Below are 18,608 nucleotides of genomic sequence, written 5' to 3'. Positions count from 1 at the left end.
GTGCAGCCTGCCCTTTTGAATAGGAAGCTCCTGGACATGCAGGTAGAGACCCCACTGGTCACCTGGATCACTAACTATCTTACAGGTCGACCACAATTTGTGAGGCTGAGGAACACCGTCTCGGACACGATAGTGAGCAGCACGGGGGCACCCCAGGGCACGGTACTGTCTCCATTCCTGTTCACACTCTATACATCGGACTTCAGACACTGCTCACAGTCCTGCCACCTGCAGAAGTTCTCGGATGACTCTGCCATTGTGGGCTGTACCAGCAGAGGTCGGGAGGCGGAGTATATGAGTGTGGTGGACAGCTTTGTGGAGTGGTGCGGACAGAACCACCTGCAGCTGAATGTCACAAAGACAAGAGAGCTGGTGGTGGACTTCAGGAAGCACCAGACACTCCCTAACCCGGTCAGCATCAAGGGTACCAACGTGGACATTGTGGACAGCTACAAATACCTGGGTGTCCACATTGACCACAAACTGGACTGGTCCACAAACGCAGAGGCAATATACAGGAAGGGACAGAGTCGCCTGTATCTACTGAGGAGACTCAGGTCCTTTAACGTCTGCCAGACCATGCTGCAGATGTTTTACCACTCGGTGGTCTCCAGCGTCATCTTCTACGCTGTAGTGTGCTGGGGCAGCAGGATGAAGGCGGCCGACACCAACAGACTCAACAAGCTCATTAGGAAGGCTGGCTCGGTGCTGGGAGTGGAGCTGGAGTCTGTGGTGGAGGTGACGGAGAGGAGGATACTGAGGAAACTCCTCAGTATTCGTAACAACACGTCTCACCCCCTGCACGACACACTGCTGTCCTACAGGAGCACATTCAGCGGTAGACTGAGACTACCGAGGAGCAGCACAGAACGCCACAGGAGGTCCTTCCTGCCAGTGGCCATCAGACTGTATAACTCCTCCCCTTTCTGTAGGGAGAAGCGCTAGATAATCATGTCAGGCATCACTGTCATTCCTATATTATGTTTACTTAGCACCTTACATCTCCATATTGTATCCATGTATCATATATTGTGCTCATACCGTGTACTGTACTCTTTTTGGATTATAGTGACACTTATACTCTGTACTTAACTGCATTTAATGTAACTTAATACCTCTGGCACAAGAATTTCCTTCGGGATTAATAAAGTTTTATCTTATCTTATCTTATCTTATCTTAATCTATATTTGTGCGTATTAGCCTGTGGGACTTTAGCCTTTGCGTGTGTGTGTGTGTGTGTGTGTGTGCGTTTCCTCCCACATGGTCCAGGTGGCATAAGGAGGCATCCCTTCCGGCTTCCACTGTGAACACACAAATACACACAACCTCACTCCGGTGGATGACTGCACGTTTCTACGGATGATTAGATTACGTAAGAAAACACTGCAGAGCCCTAATAGTTGGTAAACCCAGATTACGCAGGATTATCATCCCTTTTGCTCCGCCTCTGTTCTCCTCCCTACTTGTGTGTGTGTGTTTGTGTGTGCGGTGCACAGGGAGAGTGGATGACGGAGGGATGAAGCAGCAGGATTGGGGGGGGGTAAGGGGCTATGTGTGTGCGGGGTGTGGCGGGGCGGGATGTGGGTGGGATGGGGGGGGGGGTTGAATGATGCTGCAAACACCAGAGCCAGATGGGACAGAACCCCTAAGCAGCTTAGAGTCACAGTAATCACGCAGGCTAAGTTGCCATCAATGGTGTATGTGCATGTTTGTGTTTGTGTGTGTTGCATGCGTGCAAGATGTGCATAGAACTTCATACATTAAAAAAAACACAGACGGATTCTCCTGCGCAATCGCTGACATCAGAGAATGTGAAAAAACAGAAAGAGAGTGAATAAGTGACGGAGCTAACATTCTCATGCAATCGTGATATTAGAGGAGACAAGGAGAGAGAAGTGGAGGAGAGCAGGCAGGAGGAGATAATGGAGACGAGCGGGTCAGAAAGGTGGTATTATTTCGCTCCTGTGCCAATGAGATGTTACTGAAACAATGGAGTGGGAAATGACACTGTGTGTGTGTCATGCTACACGGATATCGGCCACAGGGGATCAGGAATCAATAACCCCTTGTCAATACCAATCAGCTTTGAATTTCTGTATAAAATTGATCACTGCAGGTCAAAATAATAACCACAGAAGAGGTCTGATAACACACTAAGAGCTTCTATGTTATGAACATGCCTGATGCATAAACGCATAAAGAGCACTCATGTCTTTCCAAAGCATTTCTTTCATGTTGCTCTCAGCAGTGAGAAGAAAAAAGTAAGCAAACTGTAAAACCCAGGAGAACAGGCTGCATAGATGCATTTACCTACATGAATATTCAATAATGGGGCTGCAGCACTTCACAAAGGGAAGTAATCACTGATTTATTTATTAGTGTTTTTGACATGCTATGCAATTATGCCACTGCAGGCAAGCTGTTGGGCCGGTCTCTGCCCTGTCCTGAGGGCTGTGTTCATCTATGTGTTGGTGTTGGAGTGTGTTAAAGCTGTAATATTGATTTTAATGGCTCAATAGTGATGATTGTTCTGGTTCAGGGATAACAACAGTTATCAATGAATGATGGATAAATGTTACGATTCTTTCAGCCGTGTGCAGATTACTAGCATTCATTTCATTTTGAGAAGCAAACCCCTCCAAAAGAATCAGTTATCATTAATTTGTGAGCTTCTTTGTTTCAATTATCTCACTGGAACACTAAAATGAGATGCTGTTCTCAATCTAGCATCACCTTACTTTCACTGTTTACCGCCCTCCCTTTCTCTCACTTTCTCTCCAGAGGAGACGGTGATGACAGCTAGCCCCGCTCTCATTGAACATTCAGCTTTGCTTTTGATGGAATTAATTTGAATGTAAATGATGCTGTGATGGGAAAGCTTTTATTGGTTCCCATTACAAAAAAAAAAAAACAAAAAAAACAAAAAATACCCTATTGGTATCTGTGACAGTCCACAGAGAGGGAGAGAAACACAGTGAAATGCTGTCACAATATAGAGCAATTACTTTCTCTGTAGACATCAACAACTGTAGAACATAATGAAATTACATTGTCTGTGGATGTGGTCAATAATCTGATCAATATTGCAAATGTCTTAATTCTTAGATTGTAATTTGGACTCCATTAATGCCACTTGTGTTATAGCTTTAAAGACACGGTGATGAGATCGCACAGTGTTTTATACCTCTGTACTGACAATTTAGATTCAAAAGATTATCTGAAATTAACATGAATTAGAAGAGATGATAACAAGGCCTAGAATGACATTAAAGAATCAAAGAGGCAAAATAAAATTTGCCAGGTCTACTGCAATATAAAGCTTCCTATCAGACATCTGTGTATAAACAAAAGATGAGGAAGTGTGCTGTCTAAAACCAATGCAGAGTAAATATGTACACAATGGCGCCCTCACCAATTATGCATACTCTATGCATGTTTATTGATAGCAAAGTAACTGCTGGCTGGATTATGTTCATATGCAACACATTTTCACTGAATGAACAATCTACATTTATCTAATACACTGGAGTTATTTGGAGGAGCCCAAAAACAGGATAAGATCTGGTTAATGGAGCATGGTTGCTACCTTGCAAACAACACATTTTTGTCATACAGAAAAAAAAAGGTTATGAATGGCCCCAATTATAGCTTTTTATTGTACTGGTTTTCCTTTGCTCTTATTATTGTTGCAGTTAAAGTGTGGAATCATGTGGGTGAAATGAAATAACCTTTAAATGTCTCCAGTCTCACCTCCTCTCCTCTCTTCTCCTCTCCTCGTGTCATCATGTGCCATCTCAGTCCACACTTCCTGCCTAATTCAGCTCTTTCTGTGGCTTCTCACCCATTCAGTGCGTCATCAGTCTTCCATTTAGCTCCTCTATTTCATTCTGTCTTTGTGGAGAAAACTCCCCGATTCACAGGAATTTCTACATTCTCCCATTTCCCTCCCTCTGTTAGAGATAAAACAAGGGTTAATATTCTTTTAGGAGATGAAATAATTCTCCACCATCTTGACTAATTAAAACTCCAGTGAGGAGTACAGTTGAAAGCTGAAACCATCTAAAAGGCATATGTTATTCACAAAACGTACTGTATTCATAGTTTAAATAGAAATTGATTCTATTTAATAATAACCACAAATCTCCATTGGTGGGGGGTTAAGAGAGAAGAAGAGACTGCGAGGCATGTTAAATTTATACATGTATATGCTTCACAGTCTATGTTAGAAGCATTTAAAGTCATATGGAGCCACAATTTATGTTCGCCAACATCTGCCCTTAACCCCCTTCCCACTAATCACCATTTTATTAGGCAGCTCTGCCTTCCTTCACGTTCAGAGGTCTAACACGACACCATTCCACAGTTTTTACACCGCCATTGATTTCCAGTATCCTCCCAACGTGAGCCTTCCAGCCCGCTCGCCCAAGGCATCATACATCACCCTGTATTAAGGCTTCACCTTTTCTATCGCACCCTTTATATCATCATATCCTTTACAGACACCTCTGCCTTTATGTCTTTCTCAGCTCCTGTGATTTCAAACTGATTCCTCTCTGGATCGCCACTTATCTCCCCACCCCTGTGTGTAAAAGCCAGTTGTATTTTGGAGAATATTCCCAGGTTTTTTTTTTAAGATTTATCAGCCTTTTCCATCATTCGGACACCCGCTTTCTATGCATCCCCTTCTTTCTACTGTATGGCTGGGGAGTAGAAGTGTGAATCAGTCAAGCTGTCACTCTTTACTTTGTAAATCCTTGCTGCTCTCTTTTGACTCCCCTCATATGGAGGTATAAGAATCTCCTAATATCTTTTGGAAATCTTCTGCGTTCACTGTTCTCCGCAGGCCTCTTTGAGACAGGAATAGACTGATGAAGTGTGTGACTGCCTCCACAGTAATTATGTGATGAATGCGTTCATTCTGTGTGTAGCCCCAAGCGCTGAATAGCTCAACTGATTATTGAGGGGTGTGTTCTTCATGTGTGTGTATGTGTGTGTGTGTATGTAATAATAGATACTTTATTTAAGAATAGATTCTTTAAAGAAAGAAGACAGCACGTGTCTTATTAACAACCAGCAACCAGGTGAATTGAATTGAATTGCCACGCCCACCAGCTATGTCACTTTCCAACGATATATTTAGAAGTATTGAACAGACTGTCAGTTTCCTGCATCTGTGTCAACACCTTGTCTCCCTGCTTTGAATGAAAAGTTAAGGCTAACACATCAAGCCTTCAACATTTTAAAGCTCTTTAGATGGATGTTAAGCTCCATTAATAATACCACGGTTTTGCTGTCCGGCTTGTATGGATTTTCCTTCTCAGGCGGGGATATAGCAGGAGAGGCTGAAAGTGACACAGCTGGAGAAAGAGCAGAGCTGGAGAGATGGATCATGGGAGGATAATGTACAATAGCTCTCATATCTTGTATAGACCTATATTACTCCAAGCCTCCAATGACTTCCCAAATGTCCCTCTGTATCTGTATTATATTTCAACAATATGGGCAGGTATATGATGTTATTAAAAAAAAAATACTCTGCAGTTCTATTCTTGGATTCAGCTGTGCAGCCAAAAGAAATTCATTCTTATATACTTCAAGAAGCAGAAAATCCTTGTTAATAATAATGACGCTTCTGGCTGCTGAACTGCAGTCAGCACCCCACCCACTTGCTCACTCTCCGCACGTCTAGCACATGTGGAATGTGAGCATCCTGGGCATTGATTTGTTTACACTTGCACAGTCGAGCAGTGTATAAGGGTTTTTACATGTTTCCATTGAACGTTGCAGCTGTCTTGTTTCCCATGTCTTGCACCGGCCTTGGCAATTGGGCTACAGTTGTTTTACACATTTATTACACTACTGTGTTGAATAATTGAATTCTGAATGGTCAATTGTGGCACTTGTGAAGAAGAGATTGTAACATAACAGGGGGCTGTCACTCAGGACATGGTCTGACCACAGAAGAAGGAAGGGATTGGATAATCTGCTGATTAAAAGTCCAGTCAATTTAATTTTAAGGAAATAATTTAAGATGTCTTCAGTAAGAAGCCACATAAAAATTGAATATTCACACTGCATTGTCCCACTTATGCTTCTTAGAGGCAGAGTTTAGATAGAGGTATGGCTTTTTAATCTTTGACTCATCAAACCTGTAGTAAAGACACAAACCTATGATCTTGAAACTTATAACAACATTCTGTTAATTGTTCTTATAATTTACTCTCTCATTACTACTAATGTGACAATAACTCTTATAGAGTTTCTATAAGAGACTCAAACTCTGCCTTTGAGGCTCACGGCCTGTCAGTCAGAAGGAGCCTCAACGGGCAGATGTGCAGAAGAGATCAATGGGCTTGCGTTTATCGAGCAACATACCCCCCCCCCATCCCTCCCACGCACAAACACACTCCTCCACCGCACCACATCATCTCCATTCTCACCACCAAGTCTCTGACCTGCCCCTCGACAGCCAAGCAGTGAAGGTATCGATTTCCTCATATTAATGCAGCCTTCATGAAAGGCCCTTAGGCAGCGCAGGAGGAGGAGGAGGAGGAGGAAGGAGGGGGTTTGTTGAAGAAGAAAAGAATAGAGAGAGAGAGAGAGAGAGAGAGAAAAGATGAGGATAAAGAGGATGGCAGGAGAAACGGGTGTAAAGTAGCGCCTGGTGCCTCTGATAGTTTACATCCTGCTCAGAAACATTCAGACTGTCAGATGTGAGCTAGACCTAAACTTCAGTACACGCTCAGTCCTTTGAAATGTTAAAAGGCAAATGAGGAGCTTGCTGTACCTAAACGCGATGCTGTGATACAGGATGTAACATTTCATGTCTTCTCAGAAGATCGGGACTTTGTGGTTCAAGCACAGCTTTTGGTGACTGTTTATTTTTTTGCCATTTTATTTTTTATTCACCCAACCCATCACTAATATTTTAGATTTTTAGGTGAGTAACTTGTTAAGGACTGTTAAGGAATTTCTCAGACCTGCTGTGAATGGAAGAATGTGGTTGTGTCAGAGTGTTTAAAACATTTGGAGGTGGGGTGGATCTGTCCGCTCAGCCTAATGGGCAGCACGTGCAGCTCCTCATCAGCTGTTACTCTCTTCTGCCTTCCTTTCCTTTGCACTGTCTCTCGCACACTCTTTTTTCACTCATTTTCTCTTTTCATTGCAAACTCTCTCTTTGTTGAGGAGGAGTGGAGGCGTGTTTGCCAGCCATATGGCAGTGCCAGGGGCGTCCGGAGCAGATGTGCTCGGCATTGGGGCTCTGCTCTGTCAAGCACATGCATACTTACACACATACACACACTTAGGCTTATGTAGTGCCTGTTACCGAGGAAGAGGTCACAGACTGAAAACAGAATTATCTAACTCCCAAAGTGCAGCTATGCCGGCTGCAGGAGCAACAAAAGCTAAGCGGAGCCACCTCTGAGTTCTGAATGGGACTTTAAAGTGAAGTCACTGAGTGCCTCCCACATATTCAGGCACATCCTATAATATTTGTTTGTAGTGAAGGCTGTGCATGTACCAATTGTTGAAATGTTAGTATTTTTTTCCAGCACTGTCAGTGCTGGTCAGACGTGTTTCTGAATGTCAGACACATGCTGTTATACTCAGGCTGTTTAGTTGGACAGTGGCTCAGCGATTTTTCCTTTTGACCAGTGTAAGAAAAATTCTTTCAGTGATCAGAGTTGGGTGCTTTTGACTTCCTAGCTTCCTTTGCTGTCTGAGAAACAGCCCTCTTTGCCTGAAAAGTGCACACTCAGCGTGTTTGTGTTGATTTTTTTTAGAGCCTTTTTTTTTTGCTGAATCGTAGAAGAAAGATGAGGGTTTGTGCGACTTTGTGCATAATGCGTGTGCAGTGTGTGTGTGTGTACTACAGTACAGTAAAAGTTTCCTCTGAATGAAATGGGATGTAAATTTGACCGGTGTGCAGAACCAAAAATGCCGGCTGAGTTCCCAGTGTTTGCTGAGCCAGCATTTGACCTACATCAAATATCCGACAGCAGAATAAGTAAGAAAGCATCACCGTGCTGGTCAATACTCGGGCACGGGCACACTTCAAAGGGGAAAAAAATTAGCCTTTTTCTTTGTTTCCAAAATTACAATTTCAAATGTACCTTCGTTTTAAAGTACATTCAAGCTGGTTTAGACAAGAAACATCAGAATTAAAACATCAAGTCTGACATAACAAGTCTGAAATGCTTATGTATTGCCATTATGTGTAGCGTACAAAGGTTTGGGTAGCCTCACAAGTGGGCAACAGTTATGTAGTATGATTATGCTTTGTATAGAAGGGGGACCACCCAGGCTTAATTAATATTTCAAGGTAATAAAATATTATTTAAAGAATCAATTGAATCAATAATACAATGAATTAAATAAATGGTGTTGGAGTTTCTTTTATGTATGAATGTAATAATTAGAATCTCGACATCAGCCCTTATCAAGGTGCAGGTGTGACGAGGTTGTAGCCTACTTTTAAGAGGGTCTGGAGCTCACTAGAATCAGAACCTCGGTGCTGGTGCGGCCGTCCTCTCACAATGGCTCCGTGTAGAATCTGTCCCAAAGGCTTGTGTGTCGCTAAGCAGCAGATGTCACTGGGCTTGGTGCCGTGCAGTGACGTGCAGTGGAGCAGACGTCTTTCCGTCGTAACACCGGTTGGTGCACTCAGGTTGTAGTCAGCTGGTCAACCTGCTGGATCCTCAGTTGTGGGTTGATGTGAAAAACTCTCTAACTAAAGGTCCAAAAAAAATACTTTGATTCAGAGGCAAGGCTCAAGATGATGTTAGGATTGCAAAAAGAGTCAAAAAGAAAGTCCCCTAAATATGCATAAAAGATATAAATATATATAACGTGGCTCTGTGGAGGAGCCAGGCACATGCTCAATATTAGACCCTAGGAGGAAGGGGTCAACCTGGACTACTTCTGTCTCATTCTGGGCTGAGCTGGACTAAACCACTCTCTGAGTCATAGATGGAGAAGTCTTCTTCTCATCTGTTCTTCCATTAGTCTGTTCTCACGTTGTTAATCTTTGTGTTCTTCCGGCTCTCCTGATGAACAAAGCATGTGTTATATCAAGCAGGTTTGGGGTGTATCTGTATCAAAGTGATGTCTAACTTGAGAGATATATATGGTTAGATCTGATACCTAAGGATGACCTCCTCTGTATCACCATGACTCATTAATCAACAGTTAAAAGGATTGTAAGGTGTAGGATGTTTGTTAAAATGAGATTAAAATGCCTTTTTGAAGGAAATCAATAAATCAATATATTATTTCTTCTCTAAATTACAACATGCATCACTTGGCTGCTCTTACGTCACAGCAGTCAGCTGAGAGCAGCTGTCCTCAGGGAGATCACAAACCTTTGTGTCTCCGGGGGCCATAAAAGTCCAGGGCAAGTGTCTGTGTGACAGCTGCAGGTGACCTGAGTTGATGTTGTGTGTTCATATATAGCATATTTGACACGGCTTGTTTTACGAATGAAACATGTGAATACTGGAGCGTTGTGGTGTTAGCTTGTTCATTTGTTTATCTCTCAGCTCGGGGATTCCCTGAGTAGTGTTTATACATTAAAGGTTAATACTTACTTTACTTAATTATATCATTTTGCCATGTCCCTGTGTAAATAATGATGAAGCACTGTAAAATATTCAAATTGCCAATGTTGTGTTTTTGTCAGGTTATAAGCCATCACATAAATGCACAACTTGTCTGAATTTTGCTAGTTTTTTCACAACTTTTGGACTCACATGAGCAAAATTGAAAACATTTTGTAATTGTAACATTTTCCCAAATTGTACTTGTTCTCTTCCCTTTTGAATTATGAGTACATGGATGTATTTTAAAATGCTGCCCTTTTCCGGACATCCTTGTGTGTGATTTCTCCACTGTCCTCGACTTGTGTTGTTTGTGTCACCCTATCATCTCTGTTGACTTGTCAATCACCTCACTCCTGTATTTGCCCAGACAAGACCTAACCATTTTACACCGTGTGTGTCATGCCTTGACAGACGACTCTGTTACAGCACGCACTCAGTTTGAAACGCAGGTAATGACTGCGGACAACAGTCCCACCATGCAATCAGTTCAGTCACACCTGAAGCAGCAGAATGAGTGCAGCAGGGGTGTTGGAGGGAGCTCTTGTAAATCTCTCTTTGTTAAAGAAAAGTCTGAAAAACAATGGTGACTTTTAAAACAATAACAATTGTTCCTTATATTAAACCAGAAAACAAAGTCAAACCAGGGATTTTGGCCAACCACACTTTCAATTGCTTTCCCCCTCTAACACACATGAGTGGCGCTGAGTTGAACCAGGGTTCATGTTGAAGGTGAGCCACATGGGGACTCAAAGAGATGATAAATTATTACAAGCCCTTATTGCTGGAGAGCTGTAGTAGCCGCATCACCTGCAGCAGTATACTGCTGCTCCCAGGTGGCTCGGCTAGTGTTGGCAGGGGGGGGGGGGGATCAAACCTGGCAGAAATAGTGGGAAAGGAAAGCAAGAAAAGAACAAAGGAGAGTAGAAGACAATTTAGAGAAGGAGCAATCCCTGTGCACAAGCCAATTACTAACTAAGGGGCATCAGACAAGGTTACCGTAGGCTAAGTGCTAGTTCCAGGAATAGTTCTCTCATATTATGTGTTGGCTCTGGCTGGCTGACTGAGAAGCTTAGGCTGTTGGGTCAACCTGTGCCGCGCAGACAATGGAAGGAGTCTGCCTTCAGAAACCACTTACCCACAACTGTTTTCAGTTCTAATATTAGTTTTGTAATAACTAAAATGACCACATAAAACAGTTTCTCTTATTCAAGACAACAAAAAGTATGTTTTTTTTAGAGCTGCAATTTTTAAATTTCAATTGTCCTACTTCTACCTACACCTACATTGCACAAATCACTATTTCTGTCCCATTTGGATGTCTTTGGCAGAACCAGGCCGTTGTCAACCAGTTGAAAGGAACTTGAGGATGGCAGCTGCCAGATAGCAAAACAGAGCCTCTTGCCAATCATGTCATCTTACTGGCAGATCAGTATGCTTGCCAGGATGTTTGCTTTACGTGCAGACACAGTGACAGGTTTGCCAAACACGCAAGTCTGCCAGGGAGTGGAGTTACTACACACAAAGATGGTATGAAGTCAGCGAGGTGGTGACAGGGAGAGAGGGAGGGAAAGTCACTTTCTTTGGGAGAATCCAGGTCTTTAGTTGTCATTTGAACACAGAGAGCAACATGCACTATGTGAGACAGAGCGTTTTATTTATTTTTAAGTGTGCAAAGTATTTTATAGATTTTATTTGTGATTAGTGTACTCCACAGAAGTTGATGTTTTTTTTTTTTGACATTGTACTTGTGTGTGTAGCTGTGTCAGGGGCTGCATGTGCAGAGCCATCTGTTTGCTGCTTTAGCAGTAGTCTTCCACTGCCCGGGCTTATCTGTGCACGAGGGCAGTGGCCTACTTTAACCTTCTGCTCGCTCTGTGCGTACACAGCCGAGCACATTGGTTTGGTTGATCACCTGTCAGCTTGTTCGCAGTAACTGAATAATCACTTAAATAAAAAAAAAATTCTCCTGTTTTGTGACTTTGCAAATGAGTTTATGTATTTTATTAATACATTAATATTTTCTTTTATGTTATGTTATTGGTTAGGTTAATGACATTAGCAACAGTTGTCAGCTGAAAACTGTCAAGCCAATTTCCAGGGCTCGTGAGTAGCATGAGAGGACAAGCATGCTGTATATAGTTAGCATCCATTTACTAGAAGTAACCTATACTCTCTGCTACTTGGCTTCTCTCTTACAATCCCTCCACTGCAATGCAATGCAATGGCTGTTATGATCCAGCCTGTTCCAATAGACTATCCATTCAAGAACTGTGTGTGACATTAAATACTGGGACCACTTCTGCATGCTGTAGCCCAGAGCATGTGTTTATAGTTGTAGCTGAGCATTAGGAACACAGTAAGTCGCGCTTGTCGGACTGCACACTGCAGTTTAGAAAAGAGTATTAAGCCATGTAGGCTAGTCAGCGGGCCCTGTTTGAGAGTTGGCTGTTGTGGCTAATAGGTCAGCTGGGATGGGCGGGGCAGGGGGGATGAGGGGGGAGGATGAGCAAGAGATTTTTAAGGCTCTTTCATTGGGTGAGCATTTGTTGGACAAGCTGAGGGGGAAAATTGAGGAAAGGAAAGAGAAGAGGAATAGAAAAGGAAAGGAAAGGAAATGAGGGATTAAAAGAGCAGAGTCATGTGAGCAAAAACTCTACAAGAGGTTAAGCTGACATCATCATCTGAGTTCCCTTTTTAACCCACCAAAAAGCTTCCTGCATGCAGAGAATGAATCATCTTTTCCTATGTTGCATGTTTAGTATATTTGTTGTCATTTGCAGATCTGCTTGTACAATTACAATAAAAATATTCACAGTGCATCCATGGCATGTCATTTCAGCTTTTAGTTAATGCCAGGCTGGTGTAAGCCAAGGTCTGTGTGTTGTGTACACAGCAGACAGGGCCAATATTTGCTTCTTTGTAAAATATGAATGAGGACCTTTTGTAATGCGATCCCTATGGACTGTGGGTATAAACAAGCCCGTCCTATGGTTCAGTTTGTTTACTCTGGTGAGGTGCAATGTCATTTTCCTGCCTTAGCTAAAGAAAATGAGTAATAGCTTTGCTGTTTGGCACAAATTATCTTAGCATAAAGAGTGGGTGTAGAGGGAAACCTCTGGGTCCACCTCTGGCAAATACAAAATCTACATGTAAATGGCCCCTTCCTTAAATCACATTTGCTTGTTTAGAAACCTAAAACAAGGCCTGTGTACGTAAGTCTGCCATGGAGCACTCCACACCATGCCGCCATTGCAGCGTGTTCGTTGTACTGGGTCATGCCTTCAAACGTTTAGGCTGTAACTACCTTGCTGGTTCAGAGGTTTAACAAAACACAGCCATTCTCCCTTTCACACAAAGCAGCTGAGGCTAAGAAATAAACCCATGTTTTTGGGGGACTGTTGTTGTTGGGGACCAACTAAGCAGCAACTAATATAACATTTAGATACGTGAGGCCAGGATGTTGAAACTTCACACTACACCCAACAGAGTGACGCTGATTCTTAAGTGACTCAGTTGATAAAGTGTTGTTGAAGCAGTGTACAGTAACTAATTACTTTCAGAACCATTGTGAGTTGGTGTGTTTTTTTTTTTTTACCTCTGCATTGCTTTGAGCACAGTGTTTGATGAGTTGCCGTCCATCGAACAGCTGGGTACACAAATACACCACCTGAGTTTCACACAAACATCTTTGCTCGCTTGTTGGTTCGCCTCACAGGCAGTGGCAACAAAGCAAGGGCTCCACTACTACATGAAAACACAGCTCATAGTAAAGCCCCTGGGCCTGCTGCAAAAGGACGAGGACACAGCACTCCGGTTGTGCATGGGCACAGGTGCTGGTGCACATGAATCCATGTGTAGATGTGTTCATGGCTGTGTTTAATTCTATGCTTTTGTTTTGCTTGTATTTCCCATCCTTGCAGTGAATTTACTTCTAGTTTGGAGGTTAAAGCAGTCGTAACTTGCATTTGAGTCAAGGAAAAATTCTAAAAGGATGCAGATTTAACATGAAATGTGATCAGAGCTGCCAACTGTCACGCCTGAAGCAGGAGATATATACGATTTTATGCTCGATCTCTCACTGTTCGCTTTTTACTCTTCTTCCCTGACTTCTTAAGTGGTCTCACGCTCGGAGAAAGTGCAGCGGACAAAAGGTGGCTATAAGGCATCAAACTGTCTATTCCTCATGCTTATTTAAGCTTTGTCCTCTGTTTAATGTGAAAGCATAAAATGAGGTTTCACTCTGAAAAACCGCAGAGATGTGCTGATGCTGAAGAATTGCAGCGGTCTTTGAGGGAGTAGCTGGGTTTGGTGTCAGAAAAATGTCACTTCCATATGTATTAAAGTGTGTCCTGTTGTCTTTCTTTAGTGGCGCCTCTGCAGCATCATCAATCATCTCACTTAAACAGGTGTATGTGTGTGTGTGTGCGTCTGTCGCTCTGTGTGTGTCCCCGCCCACCCGCCTAGTGAAGCTGTGCCAGAGGCTCATCACATCACAGCATCAGGGGCATCCGTTTGAAACTGAAATAAAAGTAAAGCCTATGAATAAAAGAGCCACATGAATAAAAACACAGGATGCAAATGACTTGCCAGGCAAGGATTGTCTCTCTCTCTCTGTGTGTGTGTGTGTGTGTGAGCAAGCGAGAGGAAGTGTTATATTCACCCTGCATTTGCTCTCCATCCCATCATGGCTCCACCTTAGCTTGACACACACACACACACACAGCCCGCTCTCTGAGGTGTATGGTTTTTCATGCATTAATCAACAGCAGTTTTGACACTTGGATCCCGGATGAGAAGAAAAGCTGTTTTAACAGAGCCCTGCAGTCGGTTCTCTCCTCACTGCTAGCGCTGCCTCGGGTGACTTTATCAATTAGGCCTCTCTTTCTCTTTCCCCTGTCCTCCCCCATTTCACTCCTCCCACCTTTCCCTTCTTTATTCTTTCTCTCTGTACCTCCCTTTTTTCATGATGCATCCTTCTCTTGTGTGATTCTTATCTCCCTTCTTGTCCACTATCTCTTAAACTTCCTGCCCACTTGTCACACTATTTTCCTCCAATCTCCACTCCCTTATTCTCTTGCTACTGCTCTGTCCTTTCTACTCAAAACAAGATGAGCACCTTTGAAGAATTTGTAACAGCCATTAAACCTCCTTTTTCCAAATGGGTCAAGCACACTATACTAAGTTGTGGTGACACTGAGACCATGGTGTCACTAGTTTATACAGTGTTACATTACATCTGCCAATTGTATTTATTGAAAATAATAATATGTCTTGTCTTTCTCACAGTGTGTTATTATTTATTTTGCAATAATCCAAAAGCCCGAGCAAAACATCCCACTGGCCACAGAATCATAAATCATCCTCTGATTTTTTTGTCAGTATCTAGTGAGTAAGGTGTTGCCAATCACAGGCTAATGACTTGGTCACTTGGGATCATGCTAATAGGATTTTTACCTATTTTTTGATTTTATTAATCTAGGTGGAGGACAATGAAAATGTATATATTTTATTTAAAGACAAGAGATAGCATAATCCCACAGGATCCAATAATGGCAACGGTACAAAGCTCCTGTGTCACATCCATACTGTGAGTACCTCTGTAACTGCAGGCAGTGGATGGTGTGATGAGTTTTTGCAGTTTCCTGTCAGTCAGGCTGGTCTGGGTGTTAGGCCTCAGGGCAGCTCATGGCAAAAAAAGTGAGTGGAGGAGGGAACAAGATGTTTGTCAACAGAAAAATGGAAAAGCCTGTAGGTAAACCCAGTGAGATGGACTACTCATTTACATCACACCTTTGCATGCTAGCCTGGAGACATGAAGGAAGCTGCAGGACTCTGCTGCCCTGGGCAAAGAAACAAGAGAGAAAAATACAGTCAGCACTTCTGTGTCTAAGTCCTGTCTTTTTAAGAGTGTTTCCTCAAATCAGTTTGTACTTCATTGTTGTCTGCTGCTGCTTAGGGAATGTAATTCATCCTGCAAAGCCACAGTAATGTTGCCACGTCACTTACTGCTCTGTGTGCACTCTTTTATGTGGGTGGCCATATTTGACAGTGAGCAGCTTGCCCATTCATCCCCGTCCATATCAAACCCTTCACAGGATGTGTTCTAAGAGAGCGTCCGTCTATCAGACATGCTTCATGAGTGGAGCTGAAGAGCTGGCATTAAGCTTTGGCAGAAGTGTGTGCAATAATGAGGCAATGCCAAGCAATGCAGCAGTTCTGTCTCCTAAATGTGTCCCCAAAGGGCCACCATACATGACCGTGATGACATACAGCATACACTGCGTGTGCATGGTATAGTGCGTGGTGTGTCATGTGTGTCTGTGAGTTGAGAGAGGGTGTGGGAATTTATCTCCTGTATATGTGTGTGAATGATTGTTGGTGTGTGTGTGTGTGCTTGTTTGTATTTTTGAGTGTGTGTTGTTCTTTGGTCGTGGGAGCTTACAGGCTCTGTGCGCAGAGGTTCCCTAATCCAGTGTTTTGAAATGAGCCCTCCAGCTGTTGTGGGCTTGAGAGACTGCAGCCTTGGAGGAGGCTTAGAGATGATAAGATGCTCCTTCCATCTTCATTCCTCTAGGACCGTTCTTTCTTTCTTTCTTCTTCTTCCTTCCTTCCTTTCCTTTCTCTTTCCTTGCTTCCTTCCTTTCCTAAATCATGCACATGTATCTCACTATCGCTATGTCGCACATACTGTTAAGATCAAAACACCATGTATGAACGTCTTCGCCGTTGCTGTTAATCCTCCTATAAGAACACAGATTGATTCTGTGCAGGAAGTGAACACTGTGTACACACAGGACAAAAGGAGATCAGATTAGTGACCTAAGAGTTATTGTATTTGTATTTGTATTCGCCTCAGATTGTGGATGTCATGGGAGGTAATGGGAGCTCATTAGCTGCATTGTGACATCCACGCTGAGGAGATTGTGCTGCGTAACACACAGCTTTATTATTTAAGCAATTGAGTTACACTGAAGAATCACTCTGTTGTTAAAGATATAGACATTCCACTGGAATATAATGCCTCTAAGAAAAATTGCTTGCATAATTTATATGAAGTGTATCTCGTATAAAGCATAACAGTGCCGAGCTGTTTGAATGCTGTCTGTATATCCCTTGGCCCGGCAGCGAGCCTGCGGGGCCTGTGATGTCTGCCAGCAGAAGGAAAGCGTAGGAAGTCCGGCAGGTTTGGGACACACAGACAGAGAGCAACAGGCAGTCTGTCAGCTAGAATATAACAAAGATATTCAAAACCCATATTTGGCTGCAAAGCTTAGTCGATGGAAAACGCATTATATTACACAATAAAGAAAAAAGGAATAAATAACCGAGTAGGTTATGCTTGGTTGTGTGATGGTGGTCATTGCTCACGCTTGACGTCTGACTGTCAGTTTGTACTTTTGACTCATGACAACTTCATCATCTTACATTATCACTAACAAGGACGATTCACAGGACATGATCAATTATCTGTAATCATATCAGTGCATCATCCTCCTCACCATGTTCAGATAAGATTACTTCCCATTGGGGTTTTTTGGACATGGATACATGCTTGCGGGGGAGTTCTAACTCGATTTGAGCTCTAATGTCTTTAGCCAGTCTAGAAATAGGATGCAGTGTGTACACATTTGTCTCTGTGGGTCTGTTATGGCTGACAGCTGAGCCCAGATGAGGAAAGCAGCTTCTTTGAGAGGTTAGGCCTTTGTCACACAAAAAAAGTGAGCCGCCGTGGTTATCGTCATGTTTAGTTACTAGTTACTAGTTCCCACAGGAACTAGTATCTAAAATAACTATTAGTATCCCCACTTGTCGTGTTCTTTCAGAACAAATTGATACCGACTGTTTTCAAGTTGTTTTAAGAAATGAATAAAATGAAAAACTCAAGAGACATCCTATCATGTTCACCCCCATTTATCTGTTACATATTTCATGTGATCCTTCACAGTGTGGTCTAGATGTTTGTTTAGTTGCAGAGAGCATTTCAAAGGAGGAGTTTGCTTCTTCAGAAATCCTGTTTGTTTTGCTGTGAAGATGAAAAAGGCATCGAAGCAAAGATGCACTGCAAGATTTGACGTGACTTTTTAAAACATTGTACATGTCCATGCGCATGGCAGAGGTTTTGCCCTATATTGCTTATATTTTGTAGTGTCATGTGCCCTCACTCTCTAAAGGTATGTTTTCCAATACTGGATACCCAGCTGATCAAACAGCCTGCAGGAAGACTTTGAAGATTATGCTTTTCTTACGGTGTGTAGAGATTTATAGGGGAGATCGCTCAAAGTACATCTTGTTGGTAGTGTCTGAGGAATTACATGTAGGATTTTTTTTTTTTAAATCTGTATGAGTCTGACCTCCTGCCTCTTTCTTCCTGCAGTGTGTGTGCGGGCGCTGGATGTAACTGTGTCCCAGAGCAGCATCCAGGTGGCCCGCGGCCAGGCAGCCATCCTGCCCTGTTCCTTTACCACCAGCGCTGCCCTCAACAACCTCAACATCATTTGGATGGTGATACCGCTGTCCAATGCTAACCAACCAGAGCAGGTATGGATAAATACATTCAGTCAAGATTAGGGTCTGAAATGTGATCAGCTTCTCATGCTGAGAATGTTGTTGTGATGGATGTTCAGATGACTTGATGATGTATTGGCACACAAATGCTTCTGAAGTGCACCTAACTTATTCTCTGTATGTGCACCCTGTGGATGGCGTCCTACACCAACCTTACAGTCAAAGCAGGTACACAAGTCTTACTTTGTTTGAAGGTGTGCGCGCATACACCGCAAAGAGAAGTTCAGTGGTCGCACAAATGTAAATAAAGTTTATGTAACAGATTCTCACTCATACTCTGGTCACATATGGACACTTGGTTAGGCACTCTTTGCTTCTAATATGACCCCACAGGTGCCCTTTCCCAGCTGAGAGGGGCTCTCCAGAACGCAGGAGGGGAACTAGAGTAGAATGCTATTTTTTATATTCAAATTAAAAAAAATGATCAGGATTTGGCATCAGTT

General features: G+C 42.8%; 1 protein-coding gene across 1 annotated transcript in view; it reads left to right on the top strand.

Moving 5' to 3' along the window:
• Window positions 1-18,608, top strand: part of igsf11 (immunoglobulin superfamily member 11) — an 85,607-nt gene that overhangs the window by 52,110 nt on the left and 14,889 nt on the right. The window contains exon 3 of the mRNA XM_028419422.1: window positions 17,975-18,138. Coding sequence (XP_028275223.1) covers window positions 17,975-18,138 — 164 coding nt within the window. The remainder of the gene's footprint in view (window positions 1-17,974; window positions 18,139-18,608) is intronic.

This window comes from Parambassis ranga, chromosome 13, assembly GCF_900634625.1.
Source record: "Parambassis ranga chromosome 13, fParRan2.1, whole genome shotgun sequence".
NCBI lineage: Eukaryota > Metazoa > Chordata > Actinopteri > Ambassidae > Parambassis > Parambassis ranga.
Note: the sequence above shows the minus strand (reverse complement) of the source record. Positions and strands in the feature narration are given on the sequence as shown.